Source organism: Lolium rigidum, chromosome 7 (assembly GCF_022539505.1).
Source record: "Lolium rigidum isolate FL_2022 chromosome 7, APGP_CSIRO_Lrig_0.1, whole genome shotgun sequence".
NCBI classification, from domain to species: Eukaryota; Viridiplantae; Streptophyta; class Magnoliopsida; order Poales; family Poaceae; genus Lolium; species Lolium rigidum.
In genome coordinates this window covers 316599710-316622539 of record NC_061514.1, presented here as the reverse complement: position 1 = coordinate 316622539, position 22830 = coordinate 316599710, and the positions used below count along the sequence as shown (strand labels likewise).

Sequence of the window (22830 nt, the reverse complement as noted above, 5' to 3'; positions counted from 1 at the left end):
TCGAGGTCATTGGGATCTCTTAGCCAACCAGGGACCATGGACCAGAAATAGGCCACAAACAAATTGCAAATTGTGTCGTTGTCTCTCCTGCAATTTCCGTGGACATAATACGGAGTATATTGCTCTGTTCCTGCCCTGGGAAGATATGCATGTGCATGGTCCAGGCACGGAGCGAGCCAAGTGCGAAATCCAGTTTCTCTTCCAGAGTCGAGACAAACAGGAGCCTACCACAAATTTGACCATGCCGAAGAGAAATCTTGCGCGCTACTCTGCGTCGATGCCTATTTATCCGATGAGCCTCTAGCGAACATCAACCCAAGAATTCCTGACCAAATAGACACATGGAGAGCACGCCGTCCGCCGACGCCAGCTCGAGCGGCGGCGGTGGAGGCGCCAACGTCCTGCTTCTTCCGTTCCCGGGGGCGCAGGGCCACACGAACCCGATGCTCCAGTTCGGCCGCCGCCTCGCCTACCACGGCCTCCGCCCCACCCTCGTCGCGACCCGCTACGTGCTCTCCACCACTCCGCCTCCCGGCGACCCCTTCCGCGTGGCCGCCATCTCCGACGGCTTCGACGCCGGCGCCGGCAGCAGCGGCGGCGCCTCGTCCGCGAGCATCGCGCAGTACATGTCCCGGCTGGAGGCCGTGGGATCCGAGACACTACGGGAGCTCCTCCTGTCGGAGGCGCGCGCAGGGCGGCCAGTGCGCGTGCTGGTGTACGACCCTCTCCTGGCGTGGGCGACGCGGGTGGCGCGAGCGGCTGGCGTGCCCGCCGCGGCCTTCTTCTCCCAGCCGTGCGCGGTGAACATCGTCTATGCGGAGCTGTGCGCGGGGCGGCTGGCGCTGCCGGTGACGGACGGCCGCGCGCTGTTCGCGAGAGGAGCGCTGAGCGTGGAGCTGGAGCCGGAAGACGTGCCGCCTTTCGTGGCGCTGCCGGAGCAGTACCCAGAGTTCTGTAACATGTCGATCGGGCAGTTCGAGGGGCTGGAGGACGCCGACGACGTGCTCGTCAACTCATTCCACGACATGGAGCCAAGGGTGAACATGTCTCTCGTATTGTAGCAGCAGCAAGTGTCAGACAGTCGGTCCGTATGCAAGCAACCACCGTACGTAAGTGGGAGGGGTGCGCGCGCCCGCCCGCCCGGGAGACACGTCGTGCGTGCGTGCGTGCGTTTCCATCCCCGGCCGGATGCATGGCGCGCGTGGGCGTGGCTGTCCCATGGATCCAGCGCGATGTTTGCACGCACGCACAGCACGGAAAGAAAAAGGCGATACATCGAAGCTGGCAGCAGGTTGGTCTCCTCCTGACGTACGCAACCGAAGCGACTCCGCCGGGATTCTTTTCTTTTTCTCCATTTCTCCTACCTAGTCCATGTGCCACCATTTTTTTCACTCGCCAAACGAATACCGCGCAGAATGCATGCAGTCAGTCAATGCTTTCACTCTTTCTTTCCTTGTTTCTTTTTCGAACCCAAAAAAAAATGCGACCCAGCCAATCATTCTTTATTTACGAATCCAACCAATACCTTAATTAGCTCCCGACGTATGTGTACGTACGTACGTTTATGAAAAATCGAACCCATCCATATACGTACGCGCCAGCTACCCAGCTAGATAAGCTCCCGTTTTTCTTTCTCTTCCTCCAATACCACCATACAATAGTCACTGCAGGAAGTGATTTTTCCATAGCATTCTATATCATTTTACTTTTCATAATTTTTTCAAAAAGAAATAGAAAGAACAACTAAGTCCCTACTCCTTGTATTGAAAAAGGATGCCTACTTATCGTCGTCGACGCAATCGACGAAGATCGGAGGAGCACACGGCCAGTGACGGTACAAAGCCAGCTAAGGCGACGGTGTCAGCAGCGTTGGTGCTTGAGGAGGTGGCGGTGCACGCATCTGGCCACACGTAAGGGTGACCGGAGGTAGCACCGGCCTACCCTCAGCCAGCACAAACTCCTACAACTAGACGGCGAGTTCATGCTACTGGGTGAGCTTCTCGAGATGGCTATCCATGGCCTCGTCCTCCTTTAGGTCAGGTGGTTGAACCATTGGGTTCACGTCTACCGACAAAGCGGTGAGCCCGTAGTTGTCAAAGAGATCGTCATCCCTGCAGCAGCTGTCTCCCACTGGCACAAGAGGCACCGACACCCACCTCGGCTCAAGCGGCCTAGCCGAATAGCTGGCGGGTAATGTCGGTGCTGCTCCTCCTAATTGCCTCCACGGGATGAGCATGACTCATGGTCGTTCTTCGACATGCGGAAGACCAGCCCTTGCCCATGGAGGCGGTGGCGATCAGCTTAGAGGAGGTGGACGTGGGGGAGAAGGGTGGTGCCAATGGTGTGGTGTGGGCGAAAATGCCAGCGTCCAACTTGCCTTAAAAGGGTGGGCGCGTGCGTATCCTTCAATGCATGGTGTTGAAGCCCAGCGCCGCCCGCCCTAGCATTGGCACACGGAAGACGAGGAAGCTCAAAGGGCCCAGCGACGCCGCCCATCAGTACTGGCGCACAAGTGGTGAAACGGGCGCACCGCTAGCAGGCGAGCCAGCGGAAGAAGGGGTGTACTTGTCTTTACGACGTCGACACTTTTACGATCCAAATTTAAGCCACAGATGGATCAGGTTACTGGACTGGAGGACACGGCGCCCGAACACGGTGATCAATATATGTCAGGTTACTGGACTGAAGGACACGGCGCCGGGATTAAATATTCTTCTCTTTCTTTTTCCCAGCTGGTTTCGATTGTTGGTTGGAGTCCGTATTAATTATTCTTCGCTGTTTTATGGCCGCCCGCCGCCAAACGATCAAATTAACTACTCATATTGATCCGGCCTCGCGCGGGATCTCACGCTCTCATTAAGCCTCATTTTTTTCACTCTTCTCCCCGAAACCGAAGCGCCTCAATAATGGTTTGTTTGACTCTTTCATTCTTGTGCAGACCCAAAAAAAAACTGAAGATCCCCGAAAATCGAACTAATTGGGAAAATAAATCAAAAACTCATATCCCCTCTCAGAACCACTAGGATGACTTGTTCTGCTTCCGGGCTTTGGAATTGATCCATGATAAAAGCAGGTCACTTGCGCATAATTTTCAAACATTTCACGAATTTGATGTATAATTACAAGTTACCAAAATGAATATTTGCAAATTACACTTTTATTTATTTATTTTGATAACAACAGCTCGACTAGCCAGCAGTACACTACAAAAGCACCATCCAAAGCCGCAAAAACATCATGCTGCCTGGCTAATCAAACCAGAGTTGCAATATATACACATAATCCTATACGCACACAAGAAACTGGCATTGGTGGTCATCTGCTCCACATCTTTTAAGCGGTGCATTAGCATCAAGCACCACACTTCAAAAGCAATCACGCATCCTTACCAGGAATGCCAATCAGAGCTGCAAATCAAACCTAGAACCTAAAGCCACTCGATTAGCTGCTGCACCAGGTGCGTTTCCCCAAGGATGTCCTAAAGTTCCTCCACCAAATTGTAATACAGAATCATCCCCAAAGATTTCGGTCAGAGCTGGCATATGCCAAACATGAATACCACCTGAAGCTACCGGTATAACACCTGGCATAGATGCCCAATCCTGAGTGAAAAAGATACCGCGAGCACGATCTTTTTCAATAAAATCATCGCGCAATAAATCAACAAAACCTAAAGTCATTTCGCGTTCCCCTTCTAACTTACCTACTACTGTACCGGAGTGGATATGATCTCCCCCAGACATACGCAATGCTTTAGCTAATACACGGAAATGCATACCATGATTTTTCTGTGCGCAGCTGCTAACAAAAAGCAGGTTCATCAATTCCAGGAGCCCAAGCATGATTGCACTCACAAGGATTGTAGCCAATGCCCACATCAATGCGTGTGAAGGCGCCGTCTCATCAGCGAGCAAGACCACCACCTGTATACCACCGCGTGCAATAGGTAGAGGTTAACCTAACTATTAACCCCTCAAATTAAGAAGGTTCAGTTCGACTGCATATTACAAGAGTTCATACAGTATAGTAGTATTACATAAGAAGCAGCCACAACCGCAACGGCCAAGTCACAGCCAGAAATGAACCAGTCCGCATCATAACAAATCACCTCTCCCTCAGGTCCCGGTGCACAAGACCAAGCAAAGCATGCACACAACAAATGAAACAGCATGTTAGCACTATTGAAAGCATACAGATAATTACTACGCTGTACCAGACCACCAAATTCACAAAGAGCACAGCAACAGGACAAACATGGTCAATGTATGGATGCACTACACAAAGAAGAAGATTAACATGAATTGGATAGCATGCCATCCAGCACAAGAAACCAGATCTGCAATATACATGTTCCGACACAAGAAACTAGCACCCGCACCACATCTTTTAAACGCTGCGCCACACTTCAAAAGCAGTCAGAGGGAGCTGGAAACCGACCTTGTACCGACAACTCCAGTAGTATTCATGTACAATTAAGAATAAGTGGTTCATCAATTTCACAAGAGCAAGCATGATGATGCTCACATGGACTGAAGCCGATGAATCAACCACCTGTCTACCAACACGTCGTCGACGCGGGAGTCTCAGGGCACATCTGAGGTCAGGGAAGCTGTGCCGGCAGTACGAGAGCTGCCAGGCCAGAAACACTAGGTTCCCGTAATCAGCAACCAGGCACCACAAGCCAGCAGCAACGGATAGCTGCAATATAGAAACAAACAAACCATAGTGAAAGCTGACACAAAAATTAACTCGTAGCTACTCTGACCAAAGAAAATAGAAGCTTGCAAGCATTATAACAGTCCAAATCGTTTGCCTATATGCTTCCAACCTCATAATGTACAAGATTCAGCACTGTCTACACATATTAAAAATCAAACAATCACAAGAAAATGGCGCATCCATTGCCTGTACACTATGCACACAGTAAACTTTAATTGAGTGAGACAAAAATTTCAATCCATGCACGCATGATTTCTCTACTGTCTAAACATTTAACATGATAAAAGATGCATTTTTTTCAGCAAGGATGGATGGATGAGGACTAGACGGAGCTCACCGGGCAGCAGCAGGTTGGGGAGGTGGCGTGCAGCAGAATGTTCAAGCCGTGGCCGGCAACAGCAGGTCGGGGACGTCGTCGGCAGCAGCAGCACCTCGGGGAGTTGGTACGGGATGACGCCGGTCGTGGTTACCCGCCATCGCGCCGCCCTTCTCGTCCCCTGACCTCGACTCGCCCGCTTCCCTCGGCCTGCTCGCCGTGGCAGCGCGAGGAGTATGAGGGGCACTTCCCTCGTTGTGGGGTGCTGGTCCACAGAGGAGGGGCACCAGGGCGCTGCTGGTCCGGGAGTTGGCGACGGAGAGGAAATGGAAGAGGAGGGGAGGACCCGCCGGAGGTGGAGGAGATGAGGAGCCGGAGGTGGCCGGCGAGGCTGGGGCGGTGCCGCGGTGGTGGGTGGGATCGATCTGGGAGGGACACGGCGGCCGCTGCTGGTTGTGGGTAAAGCCCTAACTCGTAACAGGCCAGATGGGGGTTTCGGTTGTCCGAGTGGGCTCCTTCTTTACCTTTTAGCCCAGTAGACTCACGGCAATATTTCCTATTTAATTCAAACATTTTCTGAATAAAAATTCCCTCCAAAACATTAGAAACAACCCTAAAAAACTACGATAAAATTATCATAGAACCATTCACCTCCCCCCCTTGAGTATGAAATCATAACGATAGATTTTGCATCCCAATTAAGAGACGGAAAACCTTGGTTTTAATCGAAGTAAAGTTAACCGAGCGTGTGTAGTCTCAGATGCAACGAAATCACAAGGCAGCCCATGCATGCGAGAAATCTAACTATAAATTTTGAATCAAATGATTGTGAATGATCTCATATGAAATTATACAAGTACTTAACTACTAAAAGCGGGGGAATTTTGGGGATTATGAAACCATAGCAGATGTTGCGGACGGGGAGGAGGCTTTGGAGGTGGTGGCCACGCGAGGACATGTGATGTATGTGTGAAATATTGTGCTTGGATCACGATTTATGTGATTTTGAGTATGAAAGTAGAATTTATATCTTGAACTTTTGGACTCGTGTTAGATGATTGAGTTAGGAGGCACCAGACGTTGTAGGATATGGCGAGTGTGTCTGCGTGTGTCTATCACACAAGAGCATGGATCTATTGTTGTTATGACTGGATTTTATGTGGGCGACACTGATGGTGGTGGAGCTCCGGAATTTCCTCTGAGTCACGACTCTCTAGAGGAGGGTAGCTTTAGAGCCCGAGAAGGCGGGGAGTGGTTTATTTGTTAGAGTTCTAGACTTGTTTACATAAGATAACGCTAATACACCAAAAATATTGAAAGAATGGGAGGGGGTGCTTTAATGACGAAGCGATAATGTGAACATATCTACTATTATTTTATGATATGTTACTTTTGATAATCTTTATTCTCACGCCGTTAAACATGTGGTATATCATTGTTAATGCATGTTGTTTCATGTGCATTACAATTATTATTATGCATGTAAATTGATATGTATTGCATGAAAAATTGATATTTTTGCGCTTAGATACTACATAATCCCTACTTTATTTCATTTTATATTTACCAGAGAGTTTCACCAATCACATTCAACGTCGTCCATCTTGTCGTGTTTTCTGTCAAATTCTACACATGCGGATGTACTCGGACACAGATCCGGATCAGACGTTTTGTCACTTTACGATATACATGAATAAAGAAAAATAATAGACTCATGTCTTAAAATGAGTCAACTATATAGCGGTGGAGAGATAAACATACTGATATAATACACAATTGTTTCAAGTTCAATCATAAAACCAATTTGTTAGTCTTTCTAGGTTAGCCAAGTGGCATATGGGGATATAATAGCTAAAAGTGGCTGGAATGTGAAATCCGGAAATATCCATTTTCTTCTCCACATTTGCTTCAAAATTCAATACCACATATGTTTTTGTATCACTAAAATGAATCCGGATATTTACCAGAATCCATTTCCGTAGACGTCTAGATCAAGATATTACCACTTCCATTTTCAATTTTTCGAATACGAACGTAAGGTAATTTGGATTATTCACTACCAGTTTCCACCCCTAGGTTAGTAGCAACATACCTTAGGATAGTAGTTTCATACAACTAGATCTTATTTTTTTTAAGAAAAATGCATGGTAAGATATATAGTCATGACTCATGAACTGCCTAGCTAGATGGCTAATTTGCACAAGTAGCAAAATAGAGTCGAAAAATATAAATTTAAGAGAGGAATGGATGAAATTTTGTGGTTAGACATCAAAAGGTACGAGCGGACGCCCAACCGATTTCTTCACGCACGTGACAATCTCGTTTCAATATGTCATGTCACGTGCTAACACATGGATTCCAAAACTTCATGGCCCACGCTAGGGTTCGCCCCAAGCTTCTCCTACATAGTGACATGTTTTATCCGTTTTAATTTTATGAGTCATGTTTACATAATTTGATTAATTAATAACTCTAGGTGCACTCAAACGTGTGGGACCAGGTGTTTCTTCATATACTCATCCCCCGGAGCACTGATCTGTAGGACCTAGACCATCAACCCTCGGACCCTTAAATCAAACTAAGATCGCCTTTTGATGGCACGAATCAACCTTGTTTTCAGAAAGTACATGGGCATCAAGTTTTTCTTATACCAAAGAGTTTTGTCCGATGACCGGAGCGGTGGTGTTGGATACTTGGATGTGATTTTGTAGCACCGGTAGTAAAAAAAATCTGATATAACAAGAGAGCAATATGAAGTACTCCCTCCGTCCTGTAAAGAATATCTTAGTATATATAAATATTCAAATTTTAACAAATTTAAGATATCTTTTACCTGACGGAGGGAGTATATACAACACGTGCATGCATAGACCCTATATACAAACATGCACAAGTTCTTGATTGACTAGCCATATATATCTCCTCTTCTCAAATATACTGGGTTCAGTCATACTAGATGTACATGCTCATGAAATGACCAGCATGCTATACATGTACGATTCGAGCCTCGAACTTGATGCATGATTTTTCTACCTATGCAACTTCCGAAGTTAAGTAAATGTCCCACACACGCATAAAGTTATATAAATGAGGTAGGTACAGGCTAGCTCGGGAGTATCTCGATTGATATGAAAATTGGAAAAGGCATAAGCCATACTCCTCGATTCCCCACCCAGTAAATGTCTCCTCGATTCTGCCCTCCTAGGCTACCACGACAACACAGAAAATTAGAGTTAAACCGAGCGGAAATCTTGGCCATAATTATACCGAGACAAGAGAGAAAACTACCAAGACGAAATTGTTCGCCTGTGAGCGATGAGCAGCCAGCAGTGTATCGAACCATCGGCTTTTCTCCTCCTCTCGCATCTCCTTTCTCCCGAGCACTTTCTGCGCCGCAACTCACCGTTCTTGGTCCTTGCCGGCATCCAACAACTATGAATCCCTTGCTAAGCTGCATCCACGCGCCTCCAATTGTGCAATTTTGTTAGATCGAGCATTCGAGCTACGGGCCTGCCGGCTGGTGTCGACAACGACGGGGGCCGACCTCGTTGTTTTGCTCGACTTCGGCTAGGACTTTCCGTCCATTTACAGGACGTGTAAGGCGCTGATCGTCCTCGGCATCTAGCGCGTCGACGGCTCGCCATCATCGGTCATGGTCTGCCTCTGAGGCCGCCGCCGCGCGGGAGCTCCGGCACCGTCTTCGTGACGGAAGGGAGCCCGTCGACGCGGCCATCAGCGGCGCATCTGAAGACCGGGAGGGACGCGTCTACGTCATGCAGGAGCTCCCCCAAAGCTCCATCGCGACGGCGCCGTTCAGGAGGAGCTCCTCATTGACAACAAGGTCAGATTTTTTTTCCCTTACTCGAGCTCGAATCGAAGCCACTGCTTGCTATTTAATTCCCCTCGAAACGATATCTCAAAGTAACTACTGATTTGGAACCACCGGCAGGGAGCGGGATTTCGCAGACCATCTGCACGCCAAGTCATGCTGCTGACCGTGTCGACGGAGAGGCCGTGCTGATCCCCGGCCAACCAGCTGGGGTGAGCTATAGTTTCTATCTCCTCCACGAGCTCTATTTTCTCAGGGCATCGATCCCAATGTGTGATTCTGGTGAGGATAACAACAAGGTTATATTACATTAACTAGTGAGAAATTGACCTCTTGTCTTGTCAAGGAGTTTCCAGGAGGGATACTAATTAATAGTCAATGTTTAATTGATGACTTAAACATGCCAATTTCTTGTAGACGTTGGAGTTGTGCTGTGTATTAATCATTTAATCTTGCTCAAAACTTGTTTTGTTGTTGTGATTTGATTCTCACGATATGAAGGATAACAACATAAATGATCTTCTGCTTTGCATTTCTGCCCGACATGTCACTGCTCCCACTAGCGGGGGACGAGTAGGGTGGGGTGATGATGTCTCTCGCTGATGGCGGGTGTGCACAGCCGGTGGGGCACGGGATCTCACGGCAATGCAACAATGGAGGCGGGGAGGCAGGGAGGGAGGGAGGGAGAGCTCGTGCTCCCCTGCCCTGAGCTGCTGCAGCTAGCTCCCTACTGCGACCTTAGCTTGTGTATACTCCGGAATAATCTTACTATTTTGGAATCTTAACCAAGTGGAGTTTTTTTTTGTAGAATGCATGAGTGCGCTATATGTGTTTTGAGCATTTTAGTTTTCCTAACATAAACATGCTAGTTCTATTCCCTTTCATGACATCTAACCTTCCCTTATTCCATTTCATGTTGTTGCTGTTGTAGGTTGCTGGAGAGACAACTTACCCATGGTGTTGGTGTTGTCTAAAAATTGTGAAGCTCACATTCCAAAGTAACTAGCTCCTAACAAGCGACACATCATACAGCAGGTTCACTCCCCCCCCCCCCCCCACGCTAATTCGATCATCCTGTGAGAGTGTGCCCTGGGGCATGGAGCTGGTGCTCTTCTCTTGTATTGTTTTGGCTGCAGGATGTCTTCAACGAGCTGTGCAACATGTTGGTTCCTTGTTCCGTTTATGTTGGGGCTGTAGTGTTGAATTTCAGTCTCTAGATATGATTGCTTAGCTCTATATATGTGAAATCCTGCTTGTAGCATTACTGGAACACCTTGAATAAGCGTGTTGTTTGAGAACCAGGATGTGCTCATAGAGCCAGTTTACTTGTTTCATATCTTCCCCAATTAGCTTGATAGTTGGGTAAAAAGTGTGGTATGTTTATGAATGACCCAAACCTGGTTGAAGTTGTCCTAGTATTGTGATGAAAACTAGATTTGGATCATGCATAAATACTACTAAGAATCCGAGAATATTTTGTGGAGAATTTGTATGACCTAGGTATTTTAGCCTCAAAAGTTGTAGGTGCTATATCCAATGTCTTGATGATTAGTGATGTTTCTTGTTTCATTTTTCTAGTTTGTTGCTCCAGAAGTTGTGTTTCACTTCCTGGTTCCCATATTGTAGTTACTGAATATGTTCGAGGGAAGAAAGTCAGGGGGCAATGCAGTTTGGCATAACAGTAGCAGATGCATGGATATGGCACCGCTTTGACATATGCGCAGTCATGTTTTCAGCATATGTTTTTTTTACTTCGGTTCCATAATTTGAACTACAATCAAAAGGTGGTACCTTGATGCTAATGACCATGTATTGTATAAGTTTACATATTCTATAGTTGTGTGATAGTTGATTTCCATTGTATACTCAAATGACGGTGCTAATATGTGAAATATTTGTGATAAAATGCTATCCATCTTCCGCCTTTTTCCGACCACAATTTTTTTTTGTGACAGAACGTTGTCTAGAGCATGGAGCTGCTGGAGCTGGGTGGAAGAACCAGCGCTGCGGCGCGACACATATGTCGGTGGCCTGGTCTCCAACCTCTAGGTGGCGAAGCTATTCGTGTGCATAGCCAAGAAGGGAGCATCTGATTTCCTCCTTCACATCTGACCTCGCTGGCCTTCCTCGACTTCTCCTTGCAGGCATGAGTGCTACTGAGGGTCTATTTAACTTTGTTTCCATGCACCATCATTGTCGTTGGCTCTAGTTACACAGAATCACCTTCCACTCTTGTACTGCAGTACCATATGTTGGTTTTGGTCAGACCATAACAGTATCACCTTCTAATCATGTTAATTGCTTCATCAATTCCATCCTTCAATAAGGAATTTGGAAGTAGACCAGCGTGTCAGATTAACTTGAGTCTTTGCATTTCAGCAGCTAAAGTAAGAAGATGAACAAGACTTGGAAGGATCACACATCACAGCTAGATCCTTCTTATTTCTGTATCTAATCGGACTGTTGCGGAGTCCAGAAGTGTCACCATGAAAGTTGTCCCAGCCCCAACAGCTACATAAATGTTATACTATTTCGGTCCTTGTAATGTGAGTACTAGTTGACATTTTTAAACATCATTTTTAGTTTGGTATTGTAATGATGCCAGTAAGGACCTGTAACTGCTTCCTTTGAACTTGAGGTAATGATTGGTTAGACTTGTGAAGGAGTTGGCTAGTGTACACCTTATATACAGTATACTGGATTGGATGGGAACAAGCACTCAATTATTGTGTTTATGAATCTGGCAAGGAATTAACCGGTGGTGGTCTATTTGGATTTCGTACGAAGAGGTGGAAGAGAAGAGAAGATTGTTCCAGGCACCAATGTGATTTTTGCAAGTGAGCTAAAATGGTTGCTTGTTTGGGCCGTGAGATTTTCATTCGAGACGGACTTGTTCTTGAAATTGATGGATTTATGTGATGTAGCGATGTGGGTGATGGATGTGTCCTGGAAGTTTCAGGGTAGCTACAAGACTATATTTTGATGACTAGCTGATGTTATGTTGAGCTAAACACGGCAGCGGCTGAGTATGGTGTTGGTTCTTGTAGCTAACTAGCTAGCTTTGTCATATTTACTTTGTCGTCAGTGTGTGTGCGCGCAATTCTGTTGGAAATTTCATTTGCCTATGCTACATTGGTGTGTGCGCAAAATTATTGATCCTGTAGATCAGAATAATAATTACTGTTTTTGGTTGTTCTTGAGAGTCTATCAGTAATTGTTGTTTATCTACGTGCCTTTTGAAAGCTGAGTATGTGTACGTGTACGAAAAAAAGGTGAGTGTATGTACGCGTACTAAAAAAAGTGAGTATATGTAGGTGTATGAATAAAGAAGACCAACCAGGGCTAGCTTTTAGTGGTATATACGTACGCGTACTTTTTATAGAAGAGGACTCCTTACTGAGAATTCTAGAAAATTTCTCCGGACTACTACCTCAAGACTTGTTGAGAATTCTAGAAATTTAAAGCTGGACAAGAGTTGAATTCTGGTTGTTCTGATTTTACGTGTATGAATTGAGTTCTCTGGCTGTATAAAATAGAACCCTTGGAGAGAGGGCTATGTAGTTACTGAGAGAGAGTGCCACACGTTTTGTAGTTAATACTACATTGGGAACTACCAAAGTGAGCCAGTCCCCTTGAAATGTGTATCGTCACCTAGCTGGTGGAAGGGACAAGAGGAAATTAATAGGGAGACTCCATGTCAGCGATCCGTGTAACAAGGCATCTCTACCGTTCATCTTGTGTAGATCTCTCCCTCTCAACAAGTAGCCAGCAAGGAGAAAACTAAAAAAGAATTATACATTTCCTTCTAAAGACGTCTATATATATCAGTCCACTCTCACTATTCCGCGTGCGGTATCGTGTGTGACTTGTGACTTTGGACTTTGGCGAGGAGAGGAGAGGAGAGGGTGTGGCACTCCGGCAGGATCACTTGGGCGACGGGTCGGAGGCGAGAAGGTGTCGGCACTATGGCCGGATCCCTCTGCTGACAGATCGGAGGCGAGATGAGTACCAAAGACATGGCGTGGGGAGCGGGCGGATCATCTCTGAATTCTAGCAGGTATTTGACTCCCTATCACAGCTTGCTCTGATTATGTACTTAGGTGGAGCAGAGCATGGCGGAATCGTCAAATCCTGGAGTTTTCTGTTCGGTTTACTTTTTAAAAATGCCTTCATCGATCTTGGTTTTGCTAGTAGTTATCCATGTAGCAATGGCCGGCGGCTACAGTGTCGAGGCAATGGAAGAAAGTCCCCGGTCGCTTCAGTATTCCTAATCTTCAGTTAATTTCTCTGCAGATTCGTCTATGTCCCGCTTTGGACGGTCATCAGCGCGTCGACAAGTGCAGGGGCTAGAGAGTTTTGGGAGGACGCGACGACAGAGCAGCGGGCAGAATAAATGATTCATTTTGATAAATGATTCATTTTGATAAAAATGCTACCATGGCAGCAAAATGAGTAATTTGTTTAAAAAATGCTGCCATAGGAGCAAAAGTGAGCCGTTTGGCTCAAAAAATGTTACCTAATGTGGTTATAGTGGGGGAGAAACAAGAGTAAATTTAAAAATGATGTGATCAAAACATGATCAAAAGTTGCGGGAGAGGTACCGGTTGAGTTACGTTGGTAGTTTCACCCGCATGGTGAAGAACCTGGACATGCCAATTATGCTAGTTTGTGAAATGTGAGAAGCTTAAGGTCTCAATTGTGACATGTTCACAAGTAGCTATGTTTGTATATGGAAACCTGGGCACCTTAGATTTTCAGTTGTTAAATCCATGTCAATAATTTGAAGTTATTTAATTACTACTAGTTGTTGATATTCACTGGAATTGGGGATGGGGCGGGCCCGCGGTGCTGCAATATAAAAAAGATAGTGGAGATATACTTCTTGTTCTTCGACACGCTCGGGGGCTAAATGCCTTCAAGATTACAAAATATACACAATATAGATGAACTAGACCTACAAAAATATTTCGCACCAGCATCGGGACGTGTGTACCAGGAGCTTTGCGGGCCGTCGCTCGGAGGGACCAGGGCCAGCCGCAGCCCTAAGGTTGTTCCCGGCTCTTCGTGTTGCCAGCCGTAGCTCGCCGGTGAGTTTCGGACGCCAACACATTCTTTACGGTGAAATGATTCTTGTGAAAACAAAATTACTACACTATTCGTCTGAAAATATGTGTCCCAACATTTTCTAGATACGGATGTATCTACAACTAAAATGTGTCTAGATACATAAGACACATATTTTTAGACGGAGGTAGTACTTTTAACTTATAAGCTCCAAAAGATAAAATCAAAAGGATAAAAAGACAAAAGCAGAACGAATTGTTTACAAAGAACAAACCCTTAACAAGAACTGGATAGACTGGAAATTGCAGTGAAATCTTGCTCATAGTAGTACACATTTCTCTAGTCGCTCCCCCGATCTTAGGTTTACCGAGGGGTTGAAATACGTGAGGGGGCGTCGTCAGAAGTGGGCCAGGGCGCTCACACCATGCCTAGGCACGGCCTGGGGTGGGCCCGTGCCTAGGGGTGGTCTGGAGCTCCCCTGGCCCATCCCGGCCTCCCTTTCTAGCTTCCTCCATCATCTAGAAAAATAGGATTTTCCGTATCTTTGCTGGGAATTTTTGGTCTTCAGAAGTATGGTGTCTTGATGGTCCTTTTTCCATCAGATTCCTGGCTTCGGCGGTAATTCTCCAATAATCATCAAACATGCAAAAATAGATGGAATAAATAAGTATCACCTCTAAATATGAAATATATCAATGAATAACAGTAAATTATGATATAGAATAGTGATGCAAATTGGACGTATCAATGCTCTAATCCCTCTCTCTCAAATTCCAACAAAGCTACAAAAGCTATTGGGGGAATAAAAGAGGAAGAACGAAATAAGAACACAAAGTTCTTCAAGATCTAGATCCCAAAGATTCACTCACAAAGAGATGATTTGGTTTGGTCAAAGTGTGGATCTAGATCTCCTGAATCTTTTTCTCAAATAGATACAACAATCATTGGAAGGGGAGAAAGAACTCAAGCTCAAGGATGAACAACAATGGTGGCGACAAGCTTGAGAGAGAGAGAGAAAGAAGGAGCAATATCCCAAGGAGTAAGAAGGGGGGTATATCCCCAGAAAATCGAGCCGTTGGGGAATACCATGCCGGAATTTCCGGCCTAAGTGAGGGCCGAAAATGCTACCCCCACCGTTCCGGCCAAATTTCTGGGGGGTGGGGGGTCCATTAAGCCCGACCGCAAAGTCCTTAGCCATTTTCGCAAATTTCCAGCGTGGAGAAAACTACCAGCAATTAGCAAAACGAGAAAGACCATAACTTGAGCATCCAGATTCTGATTTTGATGATCTTGTGCTCGTTTCTAAGCTAGTAACAAGATCATGCAGGGAACCATCATATTCCAGTAAGGGAGGATAGAAATAAATGATTAAAGATTTGACCTATCTAAAAAAGACATACCGATAAAACCTCCAACCTCGAAAATGCAACAATTTTTCCGTGCAAAACCATTTTCAATGACTAGAGATTGTGATGAGAATAAGCACAAGCTGTAAAACATCACATGGATAAGATCCAAATAAAAACCAAGAAAGATGATGCAAGGATGCAAATGGGTTTAAGCTCTCCAAAGGATACGATCGAGTTACTCACTCGAGAGCCCTCTTGATAGTACGGCAATTAAACTATAAACCGGTCTCCAACTACACCATGAGACCGGTAAGAAAGAAACCCTATCAAGAGAAAACCTTAACCTTGTGTGTTCCTCTTGAGGTCGATGATGACCATCTTGATCGCAACAAGATGGAACTGCTTTCTTGATTGTGCTTTCTTGACGAAGTCTTGTGGATTGCTATCCCATAACTCACCATGGGAGAGCTTCTTCTTCAGCGCATCTTCACATATCCATAATCACCATATGGATAGAAAGCTTCAAGCATATGATCTCTTCGAGTTGCCTCATCTTGAACTTGCACTTCATTTCTTCATTTTTCATCATGTTGATGTCTTGAAGTTAAGTTTGAGGGCTTACTTCATCTTTATCTTCACGACATACTTGACACTTGATATTCTTCATAAATTTATTTTTAATGCAACCTTGAAGCCAACATATGGTTCAAGCATTACCTAAGGACAACTTCTACAAATATAACTCAATGCAAACATTAGTCCATAGAGATTGTCATGAATTATGAAAACCAAAATCACACATGGGGGCTCAATGCACTTTCAATCTAGCGTCCACTTTGGGCCCTACGATGTCCGGAGTCAAGTTCCAGGCAAAAGCACTTGGCGAGATCAGTCTGACAATCACTGCCATCAAGTAAATCCAGTTTGGGAGCCTCAACTTTAGAGTAGAAGACTCCACCCAGGATCCGCGACATCATCATACAATCAGCATTGTCATCTTCACCGGCTACGTCGACGCCGACAATGAGGGCAGCGTCGGCTCTAATGGCGACAATGTGTGGATAAAAAATTATTCAATCCAATGTGTTCTTGCCATAGTTTTAAGTAACCAACTGTAGTTGGGCTATACCATTTTCGCATGGTGTGGCTAAGTATACTAGCTTGCTAAAAGGTGGCTATACCAGGCTATATGTGTTTTCGCAAACTACCGAGAATAGCATTATCCGGCTATTTAGTTAGTTTTAGCCAATTCGAGGTTATCATAGACGAAATCATATTTCGTAGTGTGGATACAAAATTAATCATTCCATTCTCATCCCATTCTGTATGGTTAAACGAATTTGTGAAAACAAAATTACCACTCCATCCATCTAAAAATAGGTATCCTAACTTCTAGATACGAAAGTATATATAACTAAGACATATCTAGATACAACAACTAAGATATATCTAGATACATCTATAACTAAACAAAACTAAGACACATATTTTTAGAAGGAGGTAGTACTTTTAACTGATATAAGCTCCAAAAGAAAAATCAGAAGGACAGCGGACCGGATTGTTTACAAAGAACAAACCATTAACAAGAACTGGATAGACTGGAAATTGCAGCGAAATCTTGCTCATAGTAGTAGTACACATTTCGTTGCAGCACATTTGTATGCCTGGTGTTGTGCAATTCGAGGTCATTGGGATCTCTTAGCCAACCAGGGACCATGGACCAGAAATAGGCCACAAACAAATTGCAAATTGTGTCGTTGTCTCTCCTGCAATTTCCGTGGACATAATACGGAGTATATTGCTCTGTTCCTGCCCTGGGAAGATATGCATGTGCATGGTCCAGGCACGGAGCGAGCCAAGTGCGAAATCCAGTTTCTCTTCCAGAGTCGAGACAAACAGGAGCCTACCACAAATTTGACCATGCCGAAGAGAAATCTTGCGCGCTACTCTGCGTCGATGCCTATTTCTTCCTTTTCAACATAACATTGCCCATGAAGCAACTGTCGTTCATATTCCTTCAGAAAGCTAAGGGGAATTGAACCGTTTTGCCTTCTCTGCGCTTTATTATGGTGTCCAACCAACTAATCGAAATGTTAATGTTTCTCATATAGGATCCTTAGCTCTAATCCCTTTCGCTCTTCTCGTTTTATAAGTCCCACTTAGTCAGCATTTCCAGAATACACCGTGGACACCATCAATTCTAGAACACACGCCACTCGCGGTACTATTCCCCCATCATCATCTTACACGAACTACGGTATAAACGAGATGTGGCTCGCAATACTTATCAAGCTTCTTTTCGAGCTTTGAAGGCATACACTGGTTCTAAGTTGGGGTGCAGCTTTTTCTTTCGGCATATACTATCCAGAGGCAAGTGAGAGCAGCTTTTACGATATCAAGATTTCAATCCATTTATTGAGCACCGTCGGTATCTCTTTTTGCCTCTGGGACATCCTAGAGGACAGAGACTTAATTAGATGTTCCAATGTGTCAAGTCTCTACCCTCTAGGATGTCCTTGATGTTCCAATGTGTCCTTGAGCTCTACGTTGTCCGGAGTCAAGTTTGGGCCCTACGATGTCCAGAGTCAAGTTCCATGCGAAAAGCACTTGGCGAAATCAGCTCGACAATCGCTGCCAGCAAGTGGATACAAAATTATTCAATTCAATGTGTTCTAGCCATAGTTTTAAGTACCAACTGTAGTGGGACTATGACATTTTCGCATGGTGTGGCTAAGTATACTAGCTTGCTAAAAGGTGGCTATAGCGGGCTATATGTGTTTTCACAGGCTACCGAGAATAGCATTATCCAGGTATTAAGTTAGCTTTAGCCAATTCGAGATTATCATAGATGAAATCATATTTCTTAGGGTGTGGGTACAAAATTAATCATTCCATTATCATCCCATTCTTTACGGTGAAATGATTCTTGTGAATACAAAATTACTACACTATTCGTCTGAAAATATGTGTCTTAACATTTTCTAGATACGGATGTATCTACAACTAAAATGTGTCTAGATACATAAGACACATATTTTTAGACGGAGGTAGTACTTTTAACTTATAAGCTCCAAAAGATAAAATCAAAAGGATAAAAAGACAAAAGCAGAATGAATTGTTTACAAAGAACAAACCCTTAACAAGAACTGGATAGACTGGAAATTGCAGTGAAATCTTGCTCATAGTAGTACACATTTCGTTGCAGCACATTTGTATGCCTGGTGTTGTGCAATTCGAGGTCATTGGGATCTCTTAGCCAACCAGGGACCATCGAACCAGAAATAGACCACAAACAAATGGCAAATTGTGTCATTGTCTCTCCTGCAATTTCTGTGGACATAATAGATTGTTCTGTTTGTGTCCCTAGCTACTAGAAAGATATGTATGTGCATGGTCCAGACTCCGGCCAGGATGCAGACACATGGAGCGAGCTAAGAGAATCTTCGCCGGCGATCTCCAAATAGGCGCCGGCAGGGATACCGACATTGTCGTATGAAGGACGCCGGCAGAGCATCCTCTATTTGGGGATGATGTTCCCACACCGGCGCCCCCCATACCATCCCAAATAAAAAATAAAAAAATGTAATGACATTAAAAACCGAAATTCATATGAAATTTATATAAAAGTTACTCGAATATAAACCTAAATAAAAACTTAAACTTAATCCTAATCTAGCCTCGTCGTCGTTCTTCCCCTTTGCCGTCTGCGTCCGTGCCCACCTCTCCGCCCTTGCTTCACGCGTCTGGCGGTGGAGCATGGCGGCCGGTGTCGCAGGAGCTTGCCGGCGGCGGTGTCCCCTCAGTGTTGCCAACCATTGCCGAGACGCCTCATTCTGGGCGAGCTTCGCTTGCTCGCGGGCGAACACCTCGGCGTGGCGATGAGCTTTTGTCGCTCCGCCGCCATGAGGAGGCGTCCTGCCTCCTCCGTGGCCACTCGCTGGCGCGAGATCTCGACGGCGTGCTCGAGGTTCACGCTGTTGAAGAACTCTCGCTCCTCCTCCTTCAACTTCCGATATGAACCGTCGCGTCCTCTCGCTGATAAGGCGTTCCCATCCATAAAAACCGTCGTACCGCGAGGCGCCGACGCGCCCAATTTGCGCCTTTCATGAAGGAGCCGACACGGGATTGCCGGCGCTTCTATTGGGCCCGAAAAAGCGTCAGCGCATTTTAAGACGCGCCGGTGCTTTTAAGGGGCGCCGATACGAGCCTATTTTTTATGTCAGCCTTTAAAATAGACAGACCGCCGGTGAAGATGCTCTAAGTGCGAAATCCAGTTTCTCTTGCAGAGTCGAGACAAACAGGAGCGTACCACAAATTTGACCACAACGAAGAGAAATCTTGCGCGCTACTCTGCTTCGATGCCTATTTCAATGCGAACACCACTGGGTCTGGGAACACCCAAGAATTCCTGACCAAACAGAAGCATGGAGAGCACGCCGTCCGCCGACGCCAGCTCGAGCGGCGGCGGTGGAGGCGCCAACGTCCTGCTTCTTCCGTTCCCGGGGGCGCAGGGCCACACGAACCCGATGCTCCAGTTCGGCCGCCGCCTCGCGTACCACGGCCTCCGCCCCACCCTCGTCGCGACCCGCTACGTGCTCTCCACCACTCCGCCTCCCGGCGACCCCTTCCGCGTGGCCGCCATCTCCGACGGCTTCGACGCCGGCGCCGGCAGCAGCGGCGGCGCCTCGTCCGCGAGCATCGCGCAGTACATGTCCCGGCTGGAGGCCGTGGGATCCGAGACACTACGGGAGCTCCTCCTGTCGGAGGCGCGCGCAGGGCGGCCAGTGCGCGTGCTGGTGTACGACCCTCTCCTGGCGTGGGCGACGCGGGTGGCGCGAGCGGCTGGCGTGCCCGCCGCGGCCTTCTTCTCCCAGCCGTGCGCGGTGAACATCGTCTATGCGGAGCTGTGCGCGGGGCGGCTGGCGCTGCCGGTGACGGACGGCCGCGCGCTGTTCGCGAGAGGAGCGCTGAGCGTGGAGCTGGAGCCGGAAGACGTGCCGCCTTTCGTGGCGCTGCCGGAGCAGTACCCAGAGTTCTGTAACATGTCGATCACGCAGTTCGAGGGGCTGGAGGACGCCGACGACGTGCTCGTGAACTCATTCCACGACATCGAGCCAAAGGTGAGAATCTCTCATACTTGTACTGTATGCCAACAGTATCATTTGACATGTAAAACATGCCTAACGAGCAGGAGGCAAAATACATGGAGTCTACATGGAGAGCAAAGATGATAGGCCCGGCCGTTCCATCCTTCTACCTCGACGACCATCGTTCTCCATCCAACAAGTTTTACGGTTTCAACTACCTTAGTGGTGGAGAGTCGTGCATGGATTGGCTGGAGAAGCAAAGTGCTAACGCTGTCGTATTTGTATCCTATGGAACCTTCTCCGAGTACGAAGCTCCCCGGCTAGAGGAGCTTGGTAATGGATTGTGCAGTTCCGGCAAACCTTTTCTATGGGTCGTCAGGTCCAGCGAGGCACACAAACTATCTGAAAAGCTCAAGGCAAAATGCGAGGAGAACGGCTTAATTGTTTCTTGGTGCCCCCAGCTTGAGGTTCTGGCACACAAGTCCATCGGTAAGCATGACTTTTCAAATTTATTTTTACATCTTGTATTGTAGATACAAATATATTTGTACAAAAGGAAAACATCACAATCAATCGTGTATGTATCAATGAAAAAAATAGCGCGTTATTTCACGCTAATAGCGGCGCTATAGCGTATTTGCGAGTTGGACGCTACGCTATGCATTCTAGGCACGCTATGACGCTACGCGCGCTAAAGACGCGCTATTTCACGCTATTTGGCGCTATTCGCTATTCCGCATAGCACGCTATTTTGCAGAGTAGTTTTTTAGTAGCTCATTCCATATTTTAACCCACTTGCGTATCCTAAATTCCAAATCCATGCAACCCTAGACTAAGAAACTCAGATCGCGCACTCCCCAATTCATTGTCACCTGCTCTGCCCGGCAGGCGACGACGTGACGGCGCAGCTCCGCCCCCTTCTCCTCTGTCAGTCGGTGGTAAGCGACCACGCCTAGCTTCACCTTCACGCCTTCTCCCCGTGCCTCCTTTTCCCTCCTTCAATCTTTCTAGTTTGGGACAATGTGAATATGAACTATGGTTTGTGATTTTGAGACTATGTCATATCAAGTTATGGACTATGTGAACTATCTCTGGTTGATGTTTGGCTGCAAAATATCATATCCGAGATTTTATAGCTGCAGAGTGCTATATCTATTATTATATATATGCTGAAATCCTTAATTTTCATATTTTTTTGTTAAGCGCTATTTTGAAAAATAGCACGCTATTAGCACGCTATAGCATCTATAGCGTTTTTCTGAAGCCCACGCTATTTATGTTAGCGCGCTATTTTTTTCATTGGTATGTATAGGTTGTTTCGTTACACATTGTGGATGGAACTCGACATTGGAAGCCATTGCTTGTGGCGTGCCTCTCGTTGCGATTCCACATTGGGCAGACCAACCCACTATTGCAAAGTACGTTCAAAGTGTATGGGGCATGGGTGTACGAGCACAACCGGGTGAAAATGGATGGATAAAGAGGGACGAGGTCAATAGGTGCATCAGTGAAGTTATGGATGGAAAAAGGAAGGATGAGTATAAAAGAAATGCTGTGAAGTGGATGCAAAAGGCCAAAAAGGCAATGCAGGAAGGGGGGAGCTCAGACAAGAATATCGCTAGATTTGCTGCCAAGTATTCATCAACTTAAATGTGCGATCATGTAATCTTTACTTCAAGATAGTAGAAGTAATCTTAAGTGTACACATATTTAGAAAGGAGCTCATTTTCAGAAATCTAGATGGGAAAGTTTGAATTTTGTAAAACTAAGGTTCATTTGTGCAAAAGGAAATACCAAAGGATACAATAAGCACACCTTCATCTTCCACAAATATGCTGTAAACTTTCAAAACAAATCTGGACCCTCTATTTTTTTAAGGGCTAACATTTATTGGGTAGTCAGCTTCTGGAAAAAGAATATCATATATGGTTCCCATAACAAACCAACTAAGGAATGTGTGCAATGAAAGTTAAAAAGCAAAGGTAACTAAAGCTTTACCTGGAGGCGATTTACATAAAAATAACCCTTTGGTGCAAGTATAGCACAAAATAACCCTCTGGGGAAAATATTTCACTCTACTAACCCTTTTGTGTGGCGCCTATGAGAGGGGCGTCACACATTTTGCGTGCGTGGCGTGCAGCTGCCGACGTGGAAGCCATGTATGGCGCATATGCCAAAGGCACCACACTACTCTTTATATACTATATTTAGATGTGCGCCTTGGCGCACGATCCCGTGAGACTCGTGTATAGATGGAAAAATGATAATAATATGTTTAGGTTTTACAGAACGTGTAGTGAACCATAGTAAATTACAAAGGAAAAACATTTATATACAACCAAGAAAATATATTATAGCAACTAACAATTGGTGATTCTGCCACACATTCGAAACAAAACCACATATATTAAATATATACTATTAATCTAAGGGCACACTTGTAGTTCTCTACAATACTCACAAGTA

General features: G+C 45.8%; 2 protein-coding genes across 3 annotated transcripts; both read left to right on the top strand.

The window, feature by feature from the left end:
- The first annotated feature begins 305 nt into the window (after positions 1-305).
- LOC124673204 (UDP-glucosyltransferase UGT13248-like) lies at positions 306-1061 on the top strand. Its single transcript, XM_047209324.1, has one exon. It carries the CDS (start codon positions 342-344, stop codon positions 1059-1061), a length of 720 nt encoding a protein of 239 aa, XP_047065280.1. The 5' UTR covers positions 306-341.
- Positions 1062-19663: 18602 nt separating this feature from the next.
- Positions 19664-22129, top strand: LOC124676017 (UDP-glucosyltransferase UGT13248-like). 2 transcript variants are annotated; one of them, XM_047212097.1, is made up of 3 exons: positions 19664-20397; positions 20469-20853; positions 21677-22129. In XM_047212097.1, exons 1-3 carry the CDS (start codon positions 19702-19704, stop codon positions 22012-22014), a joined length of 1419 nt encoding a protein of 472 aa, XP_047068053.1. In that variant the 5' UTR covers positions 19664-19701; the 3' UTR covers positions 22015-22129. The 2 variants fall into 2 exon arrangements, with proteins under 2 accessions (XP_047068053.1, XP_047068054.1); XM_047212098.1 differs by having other exon boundaries at positions 20469-20941; positions 21667-21773.
- The last annotated feature ends 701 nt before the right edge of the window (positions 22130-22830 follow it).

Excerpts from the sequence above, each read along its gene's own strand:
- LOC124673204 (XM_047209324.1), top strand. The coding sequence starts at position 342 with ATGGAGAGCACGCCGTCCGCCGACGCCAGCTCGAGCGGCGGCGGTGGA.
- LOC124676017 (XM_047212097.1), top strand. The coding sequence starts at position 19,702 with ATGGAGAGCACGCCGTCCGCCGACGCCAGCTCGAGCGGCGGCGGTGGA. Across the intron at positions 20,398-20,468 it reads TCCACGACATCGAGCCAAAG|GAGGCAAAATACATGGAGTC; the intron begins GTGAGAATCTCT and ends CCTAACGAGCAG. Across the intron at positions 20,854-21,676 it reads TCTGGCACACAAGTCCATCG|GTTGTTTCGTTACACATTGT; the intron begins GTAAGCATGACT and ends TGGTATGTATAG.